At 42.9% G+C, this 23,688-nt stretch overlaps 2 protein-coding genes across 2 annotated transcripts in view; one reads left to right on the top strand and one right to left on the bottom strand.

Annotated features, from left to right (window-relative positions):
* Positions 1 to 19,894, bottom strand: part of LOC108442900 (serotransferrin-1-like) — a 52,569-nt gene extending 32,675 nt beyond the window's left edge. Inside the window, exons 1-4 of the mRNA XM_037530948.1 lie at positions 19,878 to 19,894; positions 3,257 to 3,324; positions 2,541 to 2,692; positions 1,463 to 1,565 (exon numbers count right to left, since the gene is read on the bottom strand). Coding sequence (XP_037386845.1) covers positions 1,463 to 1,565; positions 2,541 to 2,692; positions 3,257 to 3,293 — 292 coding nt within the window. The 5' untranslated portion in view covers positions 3,294 to 3,324; positions 19,878 to 19,894. The remainder of the gene's footprint in view (positions 1 to 1,462; positions 1,566 to 2,540; positions 2,693 to 3,256; positions 3,325 to 19,877) is intronic.
* LOC108442899 (serotransferrin-2-like) overlaps positions 1 to 23,688 on the top strand; it is a 144,007-nt gene that overhangs the window by 65,546 nt on the left and 54,773 nt on the right. The window lies entirely within an intron of this gene.

Here is a 23,688-nt window from a genome sequence, read left to right on the forward strand (position 1 = left end):
TGATTGGTGTAGTGTAGTGGGTAACACCTCTGCTTTCTACATTGTAGACTGGGGTTCAGTCCCCACCTGGGTAAGCCCCCTACACTGTATCAATAAGAGTCCTTGGGCAAGACTCCTAACACCACCTTCATCTACTACACTGTAGACTGGGGTTCAATCCCCTGCTTGGACAAGCCCCCTACACTATACCAATAAGAGTCCTTGGGCAAGACTCCCAACACCACCTTCACCTACTACACTGTAGACTGGGGTTCAATCCCCTGCTTTGACAAGCCCCCTACACTATACCAATAAGAGTCCTTGGGCAAGACTCCCAACACCACCTTCACCTACTACACTGTAGACTGGGGTTCAATCCCCTGCTTGAACAAGCTCCCTACACTATACCAATAAGAGTCCTTGGGCAAGACTCCCAACACCACCTTCACCTACTACACTGTAGACTGGGGTTCAATCCCCTGCTTGGACAAGCCCCCTACTCTATACCAATAAGAGTCCTTGGGCAAGACTACCTTCGCCTACCTGTGTAAAATGATCCAATTGTAAGTCGCTCTGGATAAGAGCGTCAATGCTATAAATGTAACACCAGGGTTTGTTTTAATTAAACCTAAATCATAGGTCGTTTTCACACTTGGGGACAGTTTTACTAAAAGAGAGGCAGTCTACCAATAGTCTGCCAATTTAGTGAGTCTTCTATTTCCGCACAAAATATCACAGGCATAACTTTGTAACTGACCTATGACCACATGTTTGGCTCCCATGCTTTTTGAATCTAGAGGCCAAAAATTTACTTTTTGTAAATGTTTGTCCAAAACGTGTGTGATTTTTTCAAGAGAACATGTTACATATTACATCATTTGTCGATTTTAGATGTGAGAAGTAAACACCACATCCGTGGCAAACAATTTCAAACAATAACATTTTCTACAATGTTACCTTATAAAACTATAATTGCAGCATGTGCAAAAGTCTGGACGCCCTTTCAGTTGTAAAGTCTCAGAACTTTGCCTCATTAGGACTGGTCAGACAGAATTGTCACTGGGAATTTGCAGCTGACGATGATTCCAGATCGTGACTCAGATTCTCTGACTCTTCAAACCTTCAAAAGTGTTAACCTTTGGAACAACTTAATTATCTTGTTCTAAAATGTTCCCAAGTTGCGGCCATGTGTTCTTTATTAAAAAGGGATGTCGCCAACAGGGCTCCGTACTTTAGCAACAGAACTACTTTGGCAACTACAGCCTCTCGCAGCACTTTTTCTAGAGAACTAGTGATCAGTTCTTTAGGAAACTCCCAGGCTTGAAAGAAGCCTTTACACTTGGCCATATTTGCTGAACTCCAAGAGCAAATGACTGGGTCCAGAAAACAGCTTAACTATGAAAACTCATGAAGTCACTTTCAGTTTCCATTTCAGACCTTGGCCATCTCCAGACAGTCTTTATCTGTTTTTCAGATAGATTACCTTCGCCATAGTCTTCGGCATAGACAGGATGAAGGTCGTAGTTCCTGAGGCCGGCTTTGTAGATATCTCCTCCGTCCAGAGTGATGGCATCTGCTTCACCATCCTAATCAATTACACAGTTACACAAGACAGAAGTGTTTGTTTAGCAGACTGTAGTAGTGGTACATATAATGGTAATGCAGTTTTACCCAATATAGAAAATATCCACTAAAATATTGTATATTTGGCAGTGGTGGACGAAGAACACAAACCATGTACTTGAGTTAAAGTAGAGACACCCAAGGTAAAATATTACTCCAGTAAAAGTAGAAGTTCCTCCCTTTAAAAAAGGAAAGAAAAAGGTGGCCAGAATGGAAAAACTTCAGTACAGATACACAAAAAAACTACTTGTAACTAAGTTGCATATAAATCTTTTTTCTGAATTTCTACAAACACCATTTCATTTTATAGTAAATGAGTTTGGGCTGGTTTATGTTTATGAACAGACGCCTACAGATCAACATAGTAAAGGAGCTCATCTGTGATCCTGAGTTTAAAGCCAGTTTTTATTCAACTTAAACTTGGAACTAAGTTGTAAATAAATCTGAAACTGAAACTTTGCTTGTGTGTAAAAAGTGATTTCAGAGCCACTCGGTTCTCCCTGATGGAAACTGTTTACCTTCAGTGTTTTGTGCTTCTGATCATTTTAATAGACGTCAGCGTCACTAATTAATGACGTTCTATTAAAAGACTGGTTTACCAAGAGAGACGCTGGAGGACTTTCACCTGAAATGAGTTCATGAAGCCAGTCTGGTTATAAAAATGATAACAGGACATCAGAGCCAGAATTCCTCTTTTAGTACTTTTACTTTATACTTAAGTACATTTGAAGGGAAATACTTTAGTACTTTTACTCAAGTGGAGCTCTAAAGGGAGGAACTTCTACTTTACTGGAGGAATATTTTACCTTGGGTGTCTCTGCTTTAACTCAAGTACCTGGTTTGTGTTCTTCGTCCACCACTGGCTTTAATACACATTATGTAGATGCGCCTGAAAGGGGACAGACTGACGCCCAATCAAAAACACACTGAAATTGTACCTTAATAGATCTGATGCATTCATGATGTCCATCGCGCTTCACACAGGCCAGCTGCATGGTTGTGGTCGAGAGGTCATTGCACTTACGCAGCTCCTGGTTCGATGTCAAACACCATCTGACCTTTGAATCTTGTGGGGCAGCTGGAGCTAAAACTGATAAGACAAGACACATCTGGGGTTGCAAAATGTGTCCAAATAGAGTTTTTTTCAGTTATATTGCCGGATCTTGTGAAAAGCTTTGCTGTGTCGACAAACTCTTGTTGTGATGTTGTTGAAAATCCACTTTAGTCATTTTGGCCAAAATGATCTGTTGTGAGAGAATCATTGCCTGATCAGTGCCTTGATCCAGTGACACCTTGTGTGAACTCACACATTTTCCAAATTTCTAAACATAATCACAGTTCTATATCACACGTTTGAGTAACCTGGACAACAAAATGATTGACACATTCTAGATAAGAACACAAAACAGATTCAAAACACATTAGTAATAAAAGCCCACATTCATTTAATTCCACTAATCATAAAGAAGCGCATGCAAACTGTCCTTTATAATCATTTGTGTAGTACAGACACAGCAGACAGAGATCAACAACATTAGAGCGTTCCTTTAAGCCCTGCTTGCAACATTCACTACAATACTGAGACGCTAAGGAGAGTAAAGACTGCTGAAAGAAAACGAGGGTGAGCTGAAAGGGAAAATCAGATTAAAGTTACCGAGGCAGCCGAGGAAGGCAGAGACGAGGATGTTCATGCTGGGGATTCTAGACTTCCAAAGGCAGCTCCTTGTTGTTAGAGGCAGGAGAGTTTTTTAAAGTGAGCGTGGACATGAGGGGTGGAGTCAGAAGTAAAAGGGGGTGGGCATTAATCACTGGTGGACTGCTTGTGAGTATGAAATGCTCACCAGTAACTTGATCAAAACATCAGGATAATAACATCTTGGTGATAAAGCCCAGTTTTGTCGTTTAGTGATAAGCTAACAGCAATTTCCACAAACACCTTCTGGCAAGGCTGAAGCTTCTCATTCAAATGTCCTGTGCCACCTTACATGCCACAACAGTTACATTCTATTGGCCAAATGTGCCAGAATGTAACCGCTGCACCATTTAGGACATGACAGAAAGTTAAAGAAAAGGCAGTTCTACATTAAACATAAACATTTGGAGTTTCTAAAAGACATAGCCGTACAAATTAGCATGTATTTTGACTTATAGCAGTTTGACTTTTTCAGTAGTTTAATTAAATTCTATTTAACTTTGTTGTCATTGTAGAGACATGGCATAACGAAAGTATAACGAAACATGTTCAGGCTACGTGGTGCATGCACATGTAGTAGGGGATGACATGATATGTATACACAAAATAAGTACGAAAAAAATTAAAGTACAATAAATAGGCAATACAGTAAACACACAGTAAACAATACAAATAATCTAGAGACACGGAAGTGTGCTGGTGCATAAACAGTGTGTATATGTTTGTTCAAAGTGTGCAAAATATATGCGGCAATTTTAATATTAAATTAGAGCAGAGGTCACTAATAGGCAGGACTGCGGTTTCCACAGGGTGGTAAATTTTAATTGGCATAACTTTTCTAGTCATTACGATGCCGGTTTAGTGGCCCAGGAGACTCACTGACCAATCGCATGCGTTGTAAATATCACACGTGATGCTACAGAGCCAATCAGATCATTGCGTTACGATGAGCACTGAGACTCGAGTGAGTGATGCCACACGGGGGAGGGATGAGGGGAGAAACAGCAGTCAGAGAAGAAAGTGAGCCAGATTATTTTACTTGCCATTCTCTAAAAAGAGCTACTTCTGTAAACAGTATATGGCACTGAATCATGATGCAAGTTAGACATTATGATGTTTCTGACCTTTGATTGAGGAAATTTTCTTTAACTGGACCTTATTGAATTGGAATTAAATAGTCCTGGATTAGGGATTTGTGCTTTACATAATCCAAGAGGGAAAGCAAGCAAATAAGCAAAGTTTATTTATACAGTGCTTTTTACAGCAGGTGTTGTCACAAAGCAGCTTTACAGAACAATCAGTATTACAGGACGAAAATCTGGGTCCAAGCCCCCATGAGCGTCGCCAGGAGAAAGAGGGAGAAACCTTGAGAGGAACCAAGACTCAGAATTAACAGAGCAGGTGAGACTCCGGCAGGTCTAGATCTGACAGGGAGACTAATCACCAAAGGCTCCACTATACAAGTAAGTTTTTAGCCTACACTTAAAGACTGAGGCTGAGTCTGAGTCCCAAACATTAACAGGAAGATTATTCCAGAGCTGGGGGTCTTTGTATGAGAGGCTCTCCCCCCTGATGGAGCTTTATTAATTCTAGGTACCAGTAGTGAGCAGCACCTTGTGATCTAAGTAGGCGTGATGGTTCATAGTGGGAGAGAAGGTCACTCAGGTACTGAGGGGCGAGTCCGTTTAGAGCTTTATAGGTCAGTAATAGGATTTTATAATCAACGTGAAATTTAACTGGTAACCAGTGCAGGGCTGATAAAACTGGGCTGAGCTGGTCAAACTTTCTGGTTCTTGTGAGAATCTGGCTGCAGCGTTCTGGACCAGCTGAGGCTTGTTGAGGCTTTTGCTGGGACGTCCAGACAGCAGGGCATTACAGTGTCCAGCCTTGAAGTAATAAAAGCATGAACTAGCTTTTCTGCGTCCTGTAGAGATCATGCATTTCTTAATTTAGCGATATTGCGGAGATGCAGGACGGCTGTTCTAGTGATATGAGTTATATGTGTGTCGAAGGACAGATCAGCGTCCATCACGACACCAAGATTTTTACAGATGAGCTTGATGCAGCTGAGAGATTAAGTTTAAGTGTTAAGTTAGACAGTTTGTTTCTAGCTGATTTTGGACCAAGAAGTAGAACCTCTGTTTTATCTGAGTTAAGTAGCAGAAAGTTACTCGACATCCAGCCTTTTATGTCTTTTACGCAGTCCTCAGTCTGGCTTAGTTTAATTTTATCATCCGATTCGCTTGATATGTATAACTGAGCGTCATCAGCATAGCAGTGGAAATTTATACCGTGTTTACTGATAATGGTGCCTAATGGTAGCATATATATTGTGAATAATATAGGCCCTAAAACAGAGCCTTGTGGAACACCATACTTTACTTTTGTGAGGACAGATGATTCACCCTTTACATTAACAAACTGATAGCGATTAGTGAGGTAAGACCTGAACCAGGAAAGAGCTATTCCTCTTATCCCTACAAGGTTTTCTAGTCTATCTAGTAAGATAGAGTGGTCTATCTATGACAGAGGAGAGAGTCTGTTTTAAAGCTGCAGTATTACTGTTATACCAAGGGGTGAGGTTTTTTTCTGCTGTACTATTTTACTTTTTTAAAGGAGCCACACTATCTAGAGTAGCTCGAAAAGTGTCCTCTAAGAACTTGGTCATAATATAGTAGGATTAGATGGACAGCAGACAGAAGCTGATAACTGCAGAAGGTTCCTGATAAAGCTGCCAGCTGTGGAGGAAGTTACAGTCCGCTTAACACGATAACATGGCGATGAACGCACATTACCACTAACATGAACTTCAGATGAGATTAAGTGATGATCTGAGACCGCTGTGCTCTGGGGGAGAATGGCTAATTTATCAATCTCTACACCAAAAGTCAGAATTAAGTCTAAAACTGGTTTGTGGCAGCAGCAAACACAAAGCACATGAATCAAATAAAGTACACTGACCTGTAAACGTTGAATATAAGTAAACATACACATGCAACCTAAACCAATGTACATTTGCACAATAGGTACACTGTGTCATATGGTTTTTGGCTCACTTAAAAGTGGCCAGTGTGTGCACTGAAGGCCTCTATAAAGTGTTGTTTCATCTGAAGTATGAATATATTGATTTAAATAGAAATAAGGTGCAAAGAGTTTATTGGAAACATAGATAAGTGTGCGGTGTCCTAATAGTTCTGGCACAGGGCAGATGAATTATACAACCTGATGGCAGTAGGTAAGAAAGTTTGCTGCAGTGTGGTTGTATATCTCTGGATCTAAAGGTGCTCCTCTGTCAGTCACGCTCTCATGTAGATTATGAGAGTCATTGTCTTAGCCAGTATCCTCTCCTGAGCAACACATTCCAGGGAGTCCAGATCCCAATGACCTATCCAGCCTTCCCAATTAGTTTGTTCAGCTTCTTAATGTCCCCAGCCTTCATGCCACTGCCCCAGCACACTGCTGCAAAGAAGACTCTACTCTCTGCCGCTTTTAGAACATGCACACCATCCTGAGTCTCTTTAGGGAGTAGTCTGCTTTGCCCCTTCCTGTAGACAGCCTCTGTGTTGTGTGACCAGTCCAGTTTAATTCAGTTTATTGTTTAGATACATATTGTTGTTCTAGTTATAGCTACCCCCCATCTCTAGTTCCTTTCCTAGTAGAGAAACAGGTGTCACCAGGGACCTGTATCTTCAAAAGTTCTCCTCCAATTACTTTGTCTTGGCCATGTTGAGTTGCAAGTAGTTTCCGCCTGACCACTCGGTGAAGGTGTTGATTACAGACTCCTGAGTACTTCCATCGCCAGCACAAGCTATGACAGCAGAGTCATCTGAGAATTTCTGTAGGTTGTGTGTCATGACTCTCCCTGTATTAGCTGATTTATCCAGGAGATAAATGGGCCTCTGCAGCTGGTAGATCATTGCATCAACAGCAACATACTGTTTGCATGCAAACTGCAGAGGATCCTGTGTATGGTGTAGTGGGTGTTCAGAATATGACCGGTTTAACAGCTCCAGGGTAGAATCTGTTCTTGAACTGGTGATTCTGGTTTAAATGTTCTGATGTCTCTTCCCAAATGGCACTGGGTGGAACAGGAATTGGCTAGGGTGTGGCATGTATGGTGATATTGCTGGCTTTCCTCAGACATTTTTTATTGTAAATGTATGGGTGGGAGGACAGCTGCACTGATGTACTGGGCAGTTTTCAACAACCCTTACAGGACCTTCCATTCTGTAGCAGTGGAGTTGCCATACCAGACTGTATTGCAGTTGATCAAGATGCTCTGCACTATGGACACTGTGTTGAATTTGCAGAGGAGCTGTTGTGGCAGGTTGACCCTCCTCAGCCTCCTCAGGGAATGAAGGCATTGTTGGGCCATTTTGAGGAGGCGTGACATATTGAGTGACCAGGTGAGATCCTTGGTGGTCTGAACTCTGAAGCATTCAAAGTAGTTCACTCTTTCTGCCATAGTCTCATCAATGCTCTGAGATGTGTGTACTCTGCTTCCCTTCCTGAAATCAACAGTCATCTCTTTGGATTTGTTAACACTCAGGAGAGATTGTGCACCACTCTGTGAGGAATTTCACCTCCTTTCTGTACACCTCCTGGTTGTTGTCAGTGATGAGGCTCATTACTGTTGCATCGTTAGCAAACTTGATGATGGAAGTTGTGCTTGGGAATGTAGTTGTGGGTGTACAGGGTGTATGGCATTGGTGACAAGTCACAGCCTTGTTGACAGCCTGAGAATGAGGGTGGGAGAAGTGTAGCCCTTATCCTAACAGACTGTGACTTGCCATAGAGGAAATCAAGAATCCAGCTGTAGACTGAATAATTCCTAGGTTAGAGACCAGTCTAGAGGGGGTAAATGTATAAAATTTTGACCTAATCTTATGTAGGTGTTCTTGCCCTGCAAGATGCCCTGAAAGAACACCTGTGTAGTGTGTATTGCCAGGGATATTGTATTTTTGATTAAACAATTTATGAGGTATGAGTCCAAAGTTCTGGGGAGGCAGTTCTTAACATGAGTCAAGACAAGTTTTTCAAACCACTTCATTAAGATGTGTGAATCATGTGACATAGGGTTTCTTCGGTATGGGTATGATGGTGTTGTACGAGGTGGGAACAGTAGACTAAGAGCTAGGCAGAGGTTGAAGATGTCTGTGAAAGTGGCAGCCAACTGTTGGAATGTGCTTTTAGGACCCATCCTGGGATACCATCGTGTCCAGCGGCTTTGCATATGGGCACTCTCGACAGAGCTTTCCCCACCTCATCTATAGACCGTGTGAGTTCTGTTTTTTTCTGCAGAGGGACCTGAGGCTTTGCTGGTCAGCTGAGCTTGGCTGATCTCAAAGCAGGCATAGGCATAGAGTTCAGTCGATAGGGAGGCATCTGTAACTGATGAGTTTTCGACCTTGCTCTTGTAGTCTATAACTGCATGGATTCCCTTCCACATGCACTGAGGGTCTGAGTTGTTGACATGCTATATGCTTTCTTGGAAGCCTTGATGCCAGCTTTCAGATTGTGTCTGGCTGCTCTCAGGTCTTCCCTGTTACCAGATTTGAAGGCTGTATCACATGCTTGTACAACCTTTACAGTGACGAGCTTGCCTGTTTTTGAGCCAGAACACTACTACAATAATGTGTAAATTAGTATGTTTCAACCATTACAGTCTGACATTAAGAAGTATGTAGGTTACTACTTTTTAACCAACCATGTTCGGCATGCAGCACAAAAAGTGCCTCACAACTACATACAGAACACTCATTTTTAGAAAGAAATGTATGTTTTGTGTTTTTTTACATGTTAAAGGGAAGACAATTAAAAGACAAACTCTCTGCTGTGCTGCCTCTTCTCTGTCTTCATGGCAAATGAAGACAGACATAGTGAGAGCACCACCTCTTGGCTGACACAGGCATGAGGAACTGATAATTTTGATGAAGGCCAATAGATTTTAATCCCAAATCCTCCCTTTTTGCTAGCTGCCACAGTCATAAAGAAGCATAAGCAAACATGAGTAAGAATTAACACTTTAAACATTTCTTGTTACCACATTAATTTCTCATTGCACACAAACACTTGTTCCTTCAATATTTGTTAAGATATCTAATTATTTTAAAGGTTAGTCTATGTGCTGTTATATTTGCATTTTTTAAAACTGGGTACACACTTTTTTTTAAATAAATATGATATTTCCACATTAAACAAAACTGAACACATTTTCAATACCATTTAAAATCAGCAGTTGGATGTGCACTACACAGATGTCTACTAATGGAAGAAGGGCAGGAGGGGTCAGGTTATTCAGTCATCCTCAGCTAGTCTCAGTCTCACTTAGTCAATCTGCTAGCCATTCAAACTTTGCAATTAAAAAAGCTTTTTGGAGAAGTTTGATGTCCATATACCTTCTGAGTAACTACTTTGTCTAGCTGTAAGCTTTAGTATAGAACTGCAGTGCAGTGCATTTCTTTTGGTTGTTAGCTGTGTAGTCTTTAGTATGTTAACTAACTGAGTAAAGTAATGGAGTTATATCAGTAGTTATATATAACAGATGGAGTACTTTGCTTTAAAAAGCAAGCAAATCGAATGTTATGGTTTTGAAACATTTACCATTTCACTGCAGTGATTTCTGGGTGAGTTCAGCTGCTGAAGGACTTGTTCAGATATCACTGGTAATTTGGGAACTTGATCCATTGCCTCGTAGAAAGCTCTTTTAACACCCCTCACTTGATCACTCTTCACATCACTCTCTAGTACAATAATGGATCAGCCCTGAAGATGGCGACACAGATTCTCTTCAGGAGAAATGGTGAGCTCAAGTGAATGAGGGCTTGTTAAAGTCGATGCTGAGACAGGGAATGACAATGGGGATAAATGAATCAAATTAATAGATTCAGAAAAACTTGTTATTGAGAAACTTCAGACAGACACTGTCCTGTTCATCTGGAGGTGGAGCTGTTTTTTTATTCATTCCTCAAGCAGGAAGAAATTTTAGATTAAAATCTGAGGATGACTAAACTCACAGCTCAATTAATGAGTTTAGATACACTCAATAATCCAATCATAATCAGATTTTTCATTCAGATTCATTCAGAAAATACAAATTATGATAAAATAAACACATTTATGAGAACTTGTTCATGTTGTCATGCAGTCAACGGGGGAATCAGACTTCACTTCCCAGAGTGCTCGGGGGGATCACGTGATCTTCCCCCGCACCTGTCAGCGATCCCAGTTGCCTGAGTACTGATCAGTTGCACCTGATGAACTCCAGTTCCAACCTATATAAGCTGGGACTTTAGTTTGACTCTTTGTGAGGTATTGTTCTGATACAATAACTGAGAGGTTTTGCCAAATATGACCCGGTTTTGAATACTGTTGTCCTCGTTCACTTCTGCCTGCCTGGACTGTTTTGTGTTGTGATTTCGGACTGAACTTTGAACTTCGATTTGTGTTTTCTCCCTGTGGGGATTTTCCTGATTCCCTCTGGTATTAAACCTTTTACCCGCGAGCATCTGCTATTCTGTCGGCACGTTACAGAATACCTCGCCTACCATGCAGGCGGCGGAGAAGGATGTCATCCAAAGGGCACTCACTGAACAGGGTCAACTTCTGGGACAACATCAGCAGGTTCTCTCGGGAGTAACGCATTCACTGGAGTCTCTCACTAACCAACAAGCAGAACAAGCTCAGTTGGTACAGCCATGATGGCTCCCGCTAACCCAGTGACCATGACTGCACCAACAACGTCTCCGGTTAGTAAACCTGATAATTTTCAGGCAATCCTGATCAGTGCAGAGGTTTTTTTGCAATGCTCAGTAACTGCATCAAAACAATATCTCGCAAAGAGTCAAACTAAAGTCCCAGCTTATAAAGTTTGGAACTGGAGTTCAACAGGTGCAAGTGATCAGTACTCAGGCGACTGGGATTGCTGACAGGTGTGGGGGAAGATCATGTGATTCCCCCCTGAGCACTCTGGGAAGTGAAGTCCGATTCCCCTGTTGACTGCGTGACACATGTTATTGGCCTAATAAACTGATATTTTAGAACTATCCTGCCTTAAAAGAACTCTCTCATTTGACTACTAGTAAAGTCTTTTTAAACTGTTATTTGTTTACAAAAGGAAAATTTCCACTTATTATTATTATTATTATTATTATTATTATTATTATTATTATATATAAATAAATCCCCTCCCCCTCCCCCCCAAAGTAAAAAACACCCTCAGTGCCTTCTAATGATTTCTGGAAACTATTAAATACATGTCTGTAATTTTAGTTAATTTTTATTCAATAGAATCATGCTTGTATTAAAACTGTGTATTACACTTCTGTTCTTGTTTCACAGTTAAGTTTTAGGCGGAAGCAAAATTAACAACTTCAAGATTTCTTCATGGTAATGTAACCCGGGGTGTCATGTGATTTCCCATCCACTCACTCAGTCCACCTCTGATGGTACCTTTCCTTTTCCTCTGTGTGTGTGTGTGTGTGTGTGTGTGTGTGTGTGTGTGTGTGTGTGTGTGTGTGTGTGTGTGTGTTTTGTTTTTTTTTTTTTTTTTTTTTTTTTTTTTTTTTTTTTTTTTGGTTTGGGGAAAGAGGGAGACTGGACACCAGTCTAGAATAATCTTTACTACTGGACTAAAACACGTTTAAAAGTATTTTCATGTGCAGTCTGAACATGGATGGCTTAATAAAACTATTTTAACTGGATGCTTAATTGTACATCCTACCTTCACACGGCATAACAGAGCACTAAGGCTGTGCTCCCCGTGCGACCAAACACTACCGGCTGGGGCAAAGCGCCACCCAGCGGACTGGAGGGGAATTACCGGCTACACCCACCCCCACTAAGGGTGATGGCATCCCTGCCATCTAAATAACACTGACCCCAAAAGTTAGAACATAAACTGGGTCTCTTAAATGAATGCTTGTGTGCCTGTGTGTCATTCACACAATGTAGTGCTTCTGTCATTCCCCATTCTTGCCAGCTGCCATATTTTTCCGTCCTCTCTCTATCTTGTCCTCCGCCGTCTTTACTCCAGGGACATGCAGCTGATACGACAGTCTACTTGGGGCTCATCTCCTCCTTGGAGGATTACGGCGGGGGGCACCTCTGCCATTGGTGCACTCTTTGGCTCCTTGTGAGCTCTGAACACCTTGGGTCATAGTTTCCTCCAGCTCTCTTGTTGTGGAGTCATCATTCAGACTCTGGTCCAGGCCAAAACAATCCTGGGCATTTAAGCTACATCCCATGCCATCTGCCAAGTCCTTGTCATTTTCAGCGTCATCATCCCTCTGCTCTTCAAGTCCACCGCTCATCTCATGATTTTCCACATCACTGCCACTTGCTTCCGAGTCTTCACTGTTGCTCAAAACTTGCTCCTCATCCGTGTTCTCCTGAACCTGCTCGGGCTCCAAGGGAAAGAACATGTACTGTGTCATTAGATTCTGATGAACCACTCGTTCTACAGAGCCTCCTTCTGCCCAAATGACACACCGGTATCCCGGGCTGTTTCTTTATGACCAAGTAGGGCTTTGGTTCCCACTTATCCCCTAGCTTCTGCCTGGTTTCTGTGTGACAGACCTTGATCAGTACTCAGTCACCTGGTGTGAATTATCTGACCTTTGCCTTTGCATCATAGTTCTTCTTTTGGGTTTCTTTGGAGTGTCTAGAGGCAAGGTTGGCCTGTTCACAAGCATATTTGAGGCTGTCATGAAGGGTCTTGGCATACTCTGAATGCTCACAATAGTCAGTAGTTGGCGCCAATCCAAACACAAGGTCAATGGGCAGCTGTGGGTGTTGACCAAACATTAGGTAGTAATGTGTGTAGCCTGTGGAGTCATGGCGCGTACAATTATAAGCTTGGGTCAGTGCATCAATGTACTCATGCCAGTGTGTCTTAGACTGAGGTGGCAGTGTACCCAACAGGTTCATCAGGGTATGGTTGAACCTCTCTGTCATCCCGTTGCCCTGGGGGTGATAGGGAGAGGTGTGCGTCTTTAGGGTACCTGTCAACCTGCACAACTCTTTGACCACCGTGCTCTTTCGCCCTTGGTCTGCATGGAGTTTAGCTGGGAACCCAAACTTGCAGAAGAATTTCCTCCACAGCACCTTTGCCACCGTTTCTGCCCTTTGGTCCTTGGTAGGATAGGACTGCGCCCAGCGAGAGAAATGGTCTGTCACAACCAGGATGTTCTCAAAGCCTCCTTTGGATTTCTCTACAGTCAAGAAGTCAATACAGATGAGCTCCAGAGGGGCATTGGTGTGAATGCTGACAAGGGGGGCTCAGAGACCAGCAGTCGGTGTCTTTCTTAAACAGCATCTTTCACATTGTTCACACCATGCCTTGACATCGTTGAACATCCGGGGCCAGTAAAATCTTTCCCTGAACAGAGCAAATGTGTGTTCCACCCCAAAATGCCCTGAGTCATCATGAAGTGCCGACTTAACATAGCCACAAAACCTCTCTGGCAGCACTAACTGGCAGAAAGATCCTCTCTGTTTGTCTCTCACCTGCTAGAACAAGATATCATCCTTCACCACCAGTCTCTTCCACTCCTTTCTAAGAAGCCTCTCATGCACATTACTCTGGCTCCTCACCGAACGTTTGGGCTTGGTGTACTGCGACTTATAGTACAAGACAGGCCCGAATTGCATGATTAGTTCTCTGGGCTGATCTTATCTCTTGTTTTGTCATACTTGGTAGAGCATCACTGCCAGCACTACGGAACTGGTCTGCAGCACTCATTGTCTCATTTGGAATGGACTCTCTTGGCGTGACATCAGTGGCTACTTCAGCATTATCATCACCTTTTGGTGGCTGTCTCTGCGGTGATGTGGCCACTAATTGTGGGCATGTGCGCAGGGCCTCTGTGACCTCACGGGCTGGTATTCGTGATATGCCATCTGCATTGGTATTACACCTTCCCTGTCTGTACTGAATGTCGAAGTCAAACATCGAAAGCTGTGCTACCCAGCGCTGGCCTGTTGCGTCAAGCTTAGCTGAGGTCATCACATACTTCAGCGGATTGTTATCAGTCAGGACTGAGAACTTGTGTCCATACAGATGATCATAAAACTTTTCTGTCACTGCCCATTTTAAGGCTAAAGTTCCAGTTTGTGCGCAGGGTACCGCGTTTCGGCAGGGCTCAAACCGCGACTAGCATATGCAATCACTTTTTCTTGGCCATTCTGAACTTGAGCCAACACTGCACCCAACCCTGCTAAAGATGGATCTGTCTGGAGTACAAAGGGCAGACTATAATCTGCATAGCCAAGCACTGGAGCTGTAGTAAGTTTAGCCTTTAAGGACTGGAAGGCATTTCCACACTCCTCTGTCCAAACAAATGGCAGCCCAGTTGCTGGGGGACCTTTCCGGCCCCTTTTTTCTTTCTTGGGTCGCCTGAGGTCAGCCGATACAGTGGTGCTGCAATTGATGCATAGCCTACAATGAATCTGCGGTAATACCCCGCAAAGCCCAGGAACTGCAACAGCTCTTGCCGGTTTTCTGGCACTTTCCACTCCGCTACTTTGCTGATCTTGTCTGGGTCAGTTTTAATGCCTTCGCTGGACACCACATGGCCCAAGTAGCGCACTTCTCATCTTAGCAGGTGGCACTTTTGAGGTTTCAACTTTGGGCCATACGTCCTCAGTCTGTTAAAGACCATCTGCAGCCTCTCTAAGTGCTCCTCAAAGGTTTTGGAGAAAACGACGATGTCATCTAGATAGATGAGCAAATTTCAAAGTTGAGGTCACCAAAGCAGCAGGTCATTAACCTTTGGAACATTGATGAGGCATTCTGTAACCCGAACGGCATCCGATTCGCCTCAAAAAGACCCATTGGGGTGCTGAATGCTGTCTTGTGCTTATCGGCCTCTGCCACCTCCACCTGCCAGTAACCAGAGGTTAAATCTAGCATGGAAAAATACTTAGCTTGCCCCAAGGCCTCCAGAGCCTCCTCAACTCTAGGAAGAGGGAACGCATCATGGGTGCTGTAGGAATTCAATTTCCTATAGTCCATGCAAATCCTCAGCGAGCCATCTTTTTTTGTGACAACTACAATAGGCGAGGCATATGGGCTCTTACTTGGACATATCACACCTGCTTCTTCCATTTCTGTGATGGCCTTCGTCACTGCCTGATACTGGGATGGTGGTATCTTCCTATAGGGTAGCCGGAAAGGCCTGGGGTCCACCAATGGAATCTCATGCTTAACAACTGTAGTGTGCCCATAGTCCAAATGATGTTTAGAAAACACATCGCTGTTCTGCTTTACTACGTCCATCATCTGCAGATATTGATTCTCAGTCTCAAAACAGGCATTGCTGAGATCTAACAAGGACACAATATCCTGTTCAGGCTCTTTGTAGAGTTGGTCTTGAGCAGGACTTGCTTGGAGAGTGTGGCCCTGGGAGTTGAGGCTATGAAATGGCAGCTTAATTCTCTCTGTGCCCACCTCCTCCCCCCTTTCAGACACTTGCTTTACAAGGAAGACTTCAGCAATGGGGGTTTGTGGCCTTATCCTCATCGGTCGCTCAGACAGATTAATTATCCGAACAGGAACACCGCTTCTTTTCACATTTTCTAGGACCCGAGCAACAGCTAGACCATGCAGGAGTTTCTGGGAAGCTAACCCCTCAACAAGCCCAGTGTATTCCCTCCATCTAGGGCCTCCAAAGACTCTTCAATTACACTAACCTCTTGCCCAGCAGGAATTACCTTCGCTCACTGTCCCACATACTTCACAGGCCCCACCTTACCAGTTCCATCTTCAGCACCTTCCATTTTCACCAGGGCAGAATACCATTCAGGATGAGACTGCTGCACAACAGACAGGTACTGTACACCAAATTCAGATTTCAGGTGTTCTTGTGAAGCACGTATTACATTTGTGCCTATCAGCAATGGGACGGAGGCTCGGTAGCTGCAGACTGGGATGACAAAGACTGGTACTCCCTGATAGGACTTCTCCATAAATGAAAGATTGATGTGCAGAATGCCCAAGTGAGGCACTTGTTGGCCCACAGCAACCCTCTATGGGAATATCTGTAGGATGGAGTGTCTGGGAGTTCAGTTCAGGGTGTCTGCGCCAGAACTCATCAGTAATTGTGGTCACTTGTGATCCTGAATCAATAAGGGCTCAGCATTTCAGTCCATTTACTGTCACCTTGCCTTCATTTGTTGGGCCAATCAGTGGAGTAGTATATGAATGTCCGATGTCTTTGGGGGACTCTTGAACCACGCCCACAGTTGCCCCTATGACCACAGGCTCTAAGTGTTTAACAACTGGCCAACTTGACTTCCTCCCTGATGCTGATCATCACTGGTCAGAACAGCTCTACATACTCTAGCCACATGCCCTGCTTTGCCACACCGGAAACACACTAAGATGGCCTTGTCACTTTTCAGCGGTGCCACTGCAGTGGTTGAGTGGGGTGTAGAACCGATTTTTGACTCTAATGCTGCCATTCGGGAAATCTGCTCTTCCTGTGTCAGGGCCAGTTTTTTCACCAAAGCTGTTAACTCAGCTAATTCGGAGTCACGTTTTCTCACAAACTCTGGTTTAGATGTCTGGATACTTTCTGCATTCGCCACTTGGACTTGGTTTCTTGTTTTTTTTGCTCTTGGCTGGGCAAGGATTTTTTTAATTCTCTGGCCAGATGACGAAATTCAGACTGGAGTTCCCGAAAACTCATGAGTCTGGGTTTCATTGGGGCAATATGCATGTATACCTCCTCATCATGCAGTCCTCTCAGAAATTGATGAGTTAACTTTCCATCTCTGTCTGCAAAGGGGTAACCGCCATTTTGTGTTTCCTCCACTGCGTGAAGAATGGACTCTAGAGCAATGGCATATGAGCATGCAGTCTCACCTGGCTTTTGTGATCTCTCATAGAAATCAGCAAGCGGGTCAAGAGACGACTGAATATCACCATATTCTGCTCTCAGTTCATCAAATGCTCTGCTGGGAGTCTGCTCTTTGATCGGCAAGTTCAGAACCACCTTCCTGGCCTCTCCACTTAAATGTCGAACCACTGTAGCAAAGGCAAGGTCAGGCGTTAGGCTTCCAGCATTCAACAGATATTGCATGTCTCTTATCCAGTCATCCACCAAAAGCTTGCACTTCACACTTCCACTGAACACCTGGACATTTTTAATTTGGTGTGTCTGGGTGAATCCACATGCTTGGGTGGACCTATCAGGATTTTGCAACAGGACACTCAAGCCAGGTACTGCCCACGCATCTGAGGTAGGGAAATGATTAGCAGGGGAGCTATGTAGAGAGTGAGGCTGGTTGTGATATTGTGGGGTTGTGAAGTAGGCTTGCTGCTGACTAGGGGCAGGTACCTGATAAGTGACATGGGGGTTGGCTGGAGGACTGTAGTAGGTCTGTTGGGCAGCTGGGGGCACTGGATACTCAGCTGGGGTGAACCCATGTTGATGGCTATAATGGCTAGCTTGGGCTTGTGGACTGTAATGAAGCGGTGTCGTCGTAGCAGGTACATGAGTGTTATATAAGCTTTGATTAGCTGAGCTGGCTACTGGGTCAGGACTGGTATGTGACAATGTGTTCAGCTGGCTAGGCTGGTTAGCTGTGGGTAAACCCTCTAATGACTGGGGGACTACATCCTCCACAATGCACACTGCAATGTCCTGCTTGGGGCTACCTGAGTGTGGCTGGGCTCCTTCATGTCTGACAGAGAGTCATGGAGATAAGCTGCTGTCTCACTGAGGTTGGTCTGTGAGGGGTGTCACCATTAGCCATTTGTACTCTGGACATGACAGGGGCGATAGGGTTAAATGTATGCAGCAAAGAGCTAATGTGTGACTCGACTGTGCAGAAAAAATAGATGAATAAATAAATAAATACAAATTAAAGTGCTCACTAATATAACTACAAATTTCTAGAAGAAATGTTTAGCTACCGACTCATCAGCTAAATCACCAACACTTTGTTGTAACACAGCTGAATATAAATGTAATTCTTACCACAGTCTTTTTACACTCAACACCTGCTAGCTCATCACAATTTCAACACATTTGTCATCAACCGAGATTTTTTTTTTCTCAAAAAAACAAAACAATAAACAGAAATATCAGTCCAAAGGATATAAAAAGCAAATCTGTGACTGTTGAGCCGGGGTAGTCACGGCACCAAAAATGTAACCCGGGGTGTCGTGATTTCCCATCCACTCACTCAGTCCACCTCTGATGGTACCTTTCCTTTTCCTCTGCGTTGTTTTTTTTTTGGTTTGGGGAAAGAGGGAGACTGGACACCGGTGATGTTCGTTTTGATCGCGGCTCAGCAGCAGCAGTTTATTCAGTGACAGGGTCTCTCTCAGTGCTTAACTCAACAGAACCAGGTTGACTCTCAGCAAGCACGTAGTTCTCTCCATCACACAGCATAGCACAGCACTGCAGCTCTTGGTCACCTTCACACGGCATAACAGAGCACTAAGTTTTACTACACAAATTACCTGGACAGTTACTGACTGCTTATTGTCACTTGCTGCTCATAAAACGCTGAAATACTGTACAAAAATATGAATTACTGGAAATAAAACAACTAATACAACCGTATTTTAGCCTCAGAACATAAATAACAGAGCTCAGCGCATTAAATCCATGCCTGTACATGTGACTGCCACCATAAAACAAACATAAAACGATAAAAATAATATATAAACAGTCTCCAAAGCAACAAAATAATCTTTACTACTGGACTAAAACACATTTAAAAGTATTTTCATGCGCAGTCTGAACATGGATGGCTTAATAAAACTATTATTTTAACTGGATGCTTAATTGTACATCCTACCTTCACACGGCATAACAGAGCACTAAGGCTGTGCTCCCCGTGCGACCAAACACTACCGGCTGGGGCAAAGCGCCACCCAGCGGATTGGAGGGGAACTACCGGCTACAGTAAGATGCCATCCTTTTTGTGTTCTGAGGAACTTTACAGTGGTCTTTGCTGTGGCTGTGTATGTTACTCCATCATACACCAGTGTGATGCTAAGTCAGCACTAGCGACGTTAGGGAAGTAGCAAGACTCTTCCCACAGTTCGCTTGGAAGCAGAGATTGTAGCTGATTTCTCAGCTGTGAAGGGCTCTGGCGATGGTAGATGATGGTGCTGGTTGAAACAGTCATGATATCTAGTTTTTGGTCGGGTTACATGACAAAAATTACTGTAAATAGCAAAAAAGCACCATATTGCTATTCCCGAAGTGGCCGCTGCAGCTACTCGCCATGCCGCCGGAAGTGAGACTTTTCCCACCGCTAATAAATCTTGCTTCTCTTAGCGCATGCATCCGCCTCATCCTCGCTCCCCGGCATTTCAACTGCATTTTTGTATATATTATATATATATATATGTATATTTGTATATATCCATATATATTATTTTACCCTGTACTAAGATTAGTACAAACAGAGGAATGTTTACAGCCAAGATGGTAAAATGTTACTTTAATAAAATGGGCAGGTTATATGTTATCTTAACATCACCCATTTTATTAATTTCTCATTTTGTATAAGCACAAATACAAAACATCTAAGATTTGTGTGCATAAAGATTCTTGTTACTTACCAGTGCTCCAGCGAAGTGATACAGTTTTGGTGTAAAATAGCCAATGCTGTTATCACACATATCAGCATGATTAGAATGCTTCTCAACCAATCGGTTTGTAAGGTTGGGACTAACTGTTGTATAAGACAAAAAAATGCATCAAAATAGTAATAAAAATGTAATGCTTTCTTTTTTAATAGATAGCACATCTGTGTTGTCATTAAAGACATGGCCAATTTTATTTATTTATTTATTTTTCCTTAGTTTTCACACATACACATATATGATAACCGGGAGTTGCTGTAAATAGTTACTCATTTGGATTTCATCTTCTCTGAGTATGTCAAATTCATTTTTAATTAATTTAATTCCCATTGTAGTTAGAGGACATATGCCTGACAGAGGCCAACATTTTTTAACAGCATGATGTTAGTCAAGGCCTGTTGTTGGTGTTTTACTTCTTCTTCTTCTTCTTCTTCTTCTTCTTCTTCTTCTTCTTCGTCTTCTTTTTAATTACTATGTTATAACGTTAGCTTACAAGAATGGAGTTGTTTAAAGGTTTGTTTTAGTTTCACCACAGGTTGTATTGTAATTTATTCAATATTATTCAATATTTTATGCAGGGGAGTATTTCACGAAGCAAAATTTCTCAGTTTAGGGAGATGACTGTCCAATAGGAAAAGAACTGCAGGGCATTTCTATTGGGTGATCATGTTAATGAGCCTACATTATCTGGTCAACTGACAAATCTGGCTTTGTGAAACATCCCCCACCCAGTTTTTGTCTTGCCCATTCATAGTATCTGCAAATTTTTCCCAAACAGCCTAAATGTACATGCCAGTAAAACATACCCATGTTACAATTGCGGAGGCTCCTAAAAAGTAAAGATATTGCAGATGCACACTGGATTAACTGTTTTGTAATGTGTGGGGCATATTAACATTTTTTTATGGGCCAGTTTTGGCTCACATTACGTTTGCTAGTAGTCTGGCTCACATGATGTTTGCTACTTCTGTGCCAGAAGTGAACCAGATCTGTTTTGTAATGTGTGGGCCATGTGAATTTTTTACATGTGGGCCAGTAGTGCCATATCTGTGCCAGAAATGGCCCACATCCTCACGCTATCTGCTTTTAGAAAACATACTCAGGCCTTGTAGTTTTTCAAATCTTATCTGCAAATGAAGTGACTGGCATTGATGTTCTGTTCTGTCTTTGAGCTGTGCTCTGTGAACAGCCTCTAGTGAGCATTAGGAGTAGCATAACAGGGTGTGCTAGCAGGATTGGAAGATGAACACGTAGAGCTTTTCATAGCATGGCCTTTAGGTTTAGCTCCAACGCTGACCCATCGCTTGTTTCTGCCAGCTGTACTTATCTTAGCGGCTCCATTCATGCGTTCTGATGGCCCAGTTCCATGTGTCTTCACTGCCGCATGCTCAGTTAAGGCCCTGCCTGGTGTCTGCTGCCTGCACTTTCACACAGGGCAGGATTGCCAGTTCTAAAATTCCAAGCTTCAAGAGCTCATTTGAAAACAAATTTTTTCTAGAAGTCTGTAACAACTCAGGACATGTGTTCTGAAAGCTGAAGAGGCACTAATAGAGAAACATACAAAAGTAGAGCCACTAATAAATGAAACAGAGAAAACAAATGGAAACTCGCATCTCAGCTACGTTAGAGACTCCCTTTTTCCAGTTGAACTGCTCTCAACTGTGTACATATAGCTATATATTCAACATGAGATTTAGACCATTTTTAAGGTTACAGAATGTTATTATAAACGTCCTCAAGAACATTTGAGATCTCTGCTGGAATGGGAGAGCCAGAGGAATATGATCTCATATACCCCAAACCACATACGAAAATAAAACGTTTACAAATGTGAAAATATGGTCATCTCTACTTTACAGGAACAATATATAATCGTTTTACACCTATATAATATTTCTGGTGTTAAGGATGCAATAATTACCACTGGATTTCTCCCTCTGCCATTTCTACCTCCACCAGACACTCTGTGCAAAACCACGTGCTCTGGCGACAAACTCTTGCTAGAGACGCTCAAACCATGTGATAAGTCAAGTTTTTTAAAGGGCCGGTGTCTATTTAACCACCTTGGCGATTCGCTTACAGAAAGGATGCTGATAACAAAAAGAATACTGTTTTTCCTAACTGAAAGCTCTGGAATAACAATAATTTTATTTTCCACCTGGCTACATTCTCCCATGCAACCAGTCCGTGTGTCACAATTGGCCCCTCCCAGTCCTGTCCATGTGTTCATGTTGTGTTTTGATCTTCCATGTGCATTTGTTTTGGTTTCCTAGTCCGGCCCCTTGTTTTGTTCTGGTTTGTCTGTCATGTCTGCCTGCCTCCTCGCTCCACGTTACACAGTGTCCTCAATAACTACATATTAGCTTTGAATAGACATCCTGGCTTCTTGCAATGCCTTCTCAAACAAAGCTGTGCCCAGATTAGTCAGAACTTGGGAAAGCATGTCTGTACCCACTGCAACTGCATTACATGTGGATTTGGGTAAGTGATAAGGATTGGACTGGACTCTGGAATTAGCCCACTTGCTTCTTCTGATGGCAGGAACAGGAGTACTAGTTTCCACACCTAAGACCTGAGAATCACTGGTTGCTGGTTCAGCTTCCCATACACTTATACCCTCATTGTCAGTCACTACACTCACATTTGGTGTGTGAGTAGGATTAGGCAGGGTGACCTCTTCAATTACCACAAAGTCCCTGTCGGATAAATCAGGTTCTGGTTGTGTGTTTGGTGTTTCCCTTGTTAGTCCTAGGTTTGGGAACTGGAGTTTCACATGGATGTAATTCTGACCTATGTACTCTTTTAATCAGACCACCCTCCACAGGTTCTACAGTATGTGTAGTACCCTGAATGTCGACTACTCTATACATAGTAGGACTCCAAGCATCTTGGATCTTATTTCAGCCAGGGGGTCAATGACGAAGCTACACAAAGCTATTTGCAATGAGATCCTTTCGGCCACTTTCTGCTCCAAATGCACGTTCATGCCAACACCAGTGTCTTCTGATGCATTGCAAGCCAATCCTGCCTAATGTCTACACCGCCTTCACGAGCCAAGAGTGCTTCTACAGGCAAATGTGGCTGCACTCCAAAAAGCAAATAATAAGGTGAATGCCCTGTGGTAGAATGCGGTGTCACATTGTATGCATAAACCAATTCAGGCAAATACTCAGGCCAATGTTTTTTCTTTCCTGGAGGGAGGGTGCGAAGCAAATCATGTAGAGTTCGATTATATCTCTCACACTGTGTTTCCTTGAGGCTTATAAGGAGTTGTCTGTGACTTTTTGACTCCATACAGCTTACACAATTCAGCAACAAATTCACTCTCAAAATTTCGACCTTGGTCGGAGTGAATTCTCTCTCGAATTCCATATTTCATAAACCACTCTTTAAGTAGACTTTTGAAACTCTTCCAAATTTTCGACTGTGTATCCAGGCAATGCAGGTGTTCAGCCTTGTGTATCACTGGTTTCAGCAAACTCTGGTCCACAAGCACATATCTGTCATATTTTATAACACTCAATCCCAGTGGAGATGAGCTCTGGGCCTAGGGAAGTTTCTTACCTCACAAAATTACAGATAGCCACACCATCGTACAAATCTTCATCAGGACCCTTTTAAGCATTATTTAGCCATCTGCTGGCATATGCAATAACCCGCTAAGTGTTATCTTGCTGCTGATACAGTATAGCACCAAGGCCTTTATGGCTGGCGTCAGTCTCCAGTATAAAAGGGCGCGTAAAATCTGCAAACCCCAACACAGGAGCAGTGGTGAGCTTCTCTTTCA

Source organism: Pygocentrus nattereri, chromosome 19 (genome assembly GCF_015220715.1).
Source record: "Pygocentrus nattereri isolate fPygNat1 chromosome 19, fPygNat1.pri, whole genome shotgun sequence".
Classification (NCBI taxonomy): Eukaryota; Metazoa; Chordata; class Actinopteri; order Characiformes; family Serrasalmidae; genus Pygocentrus; species Pygocentrus nattereri.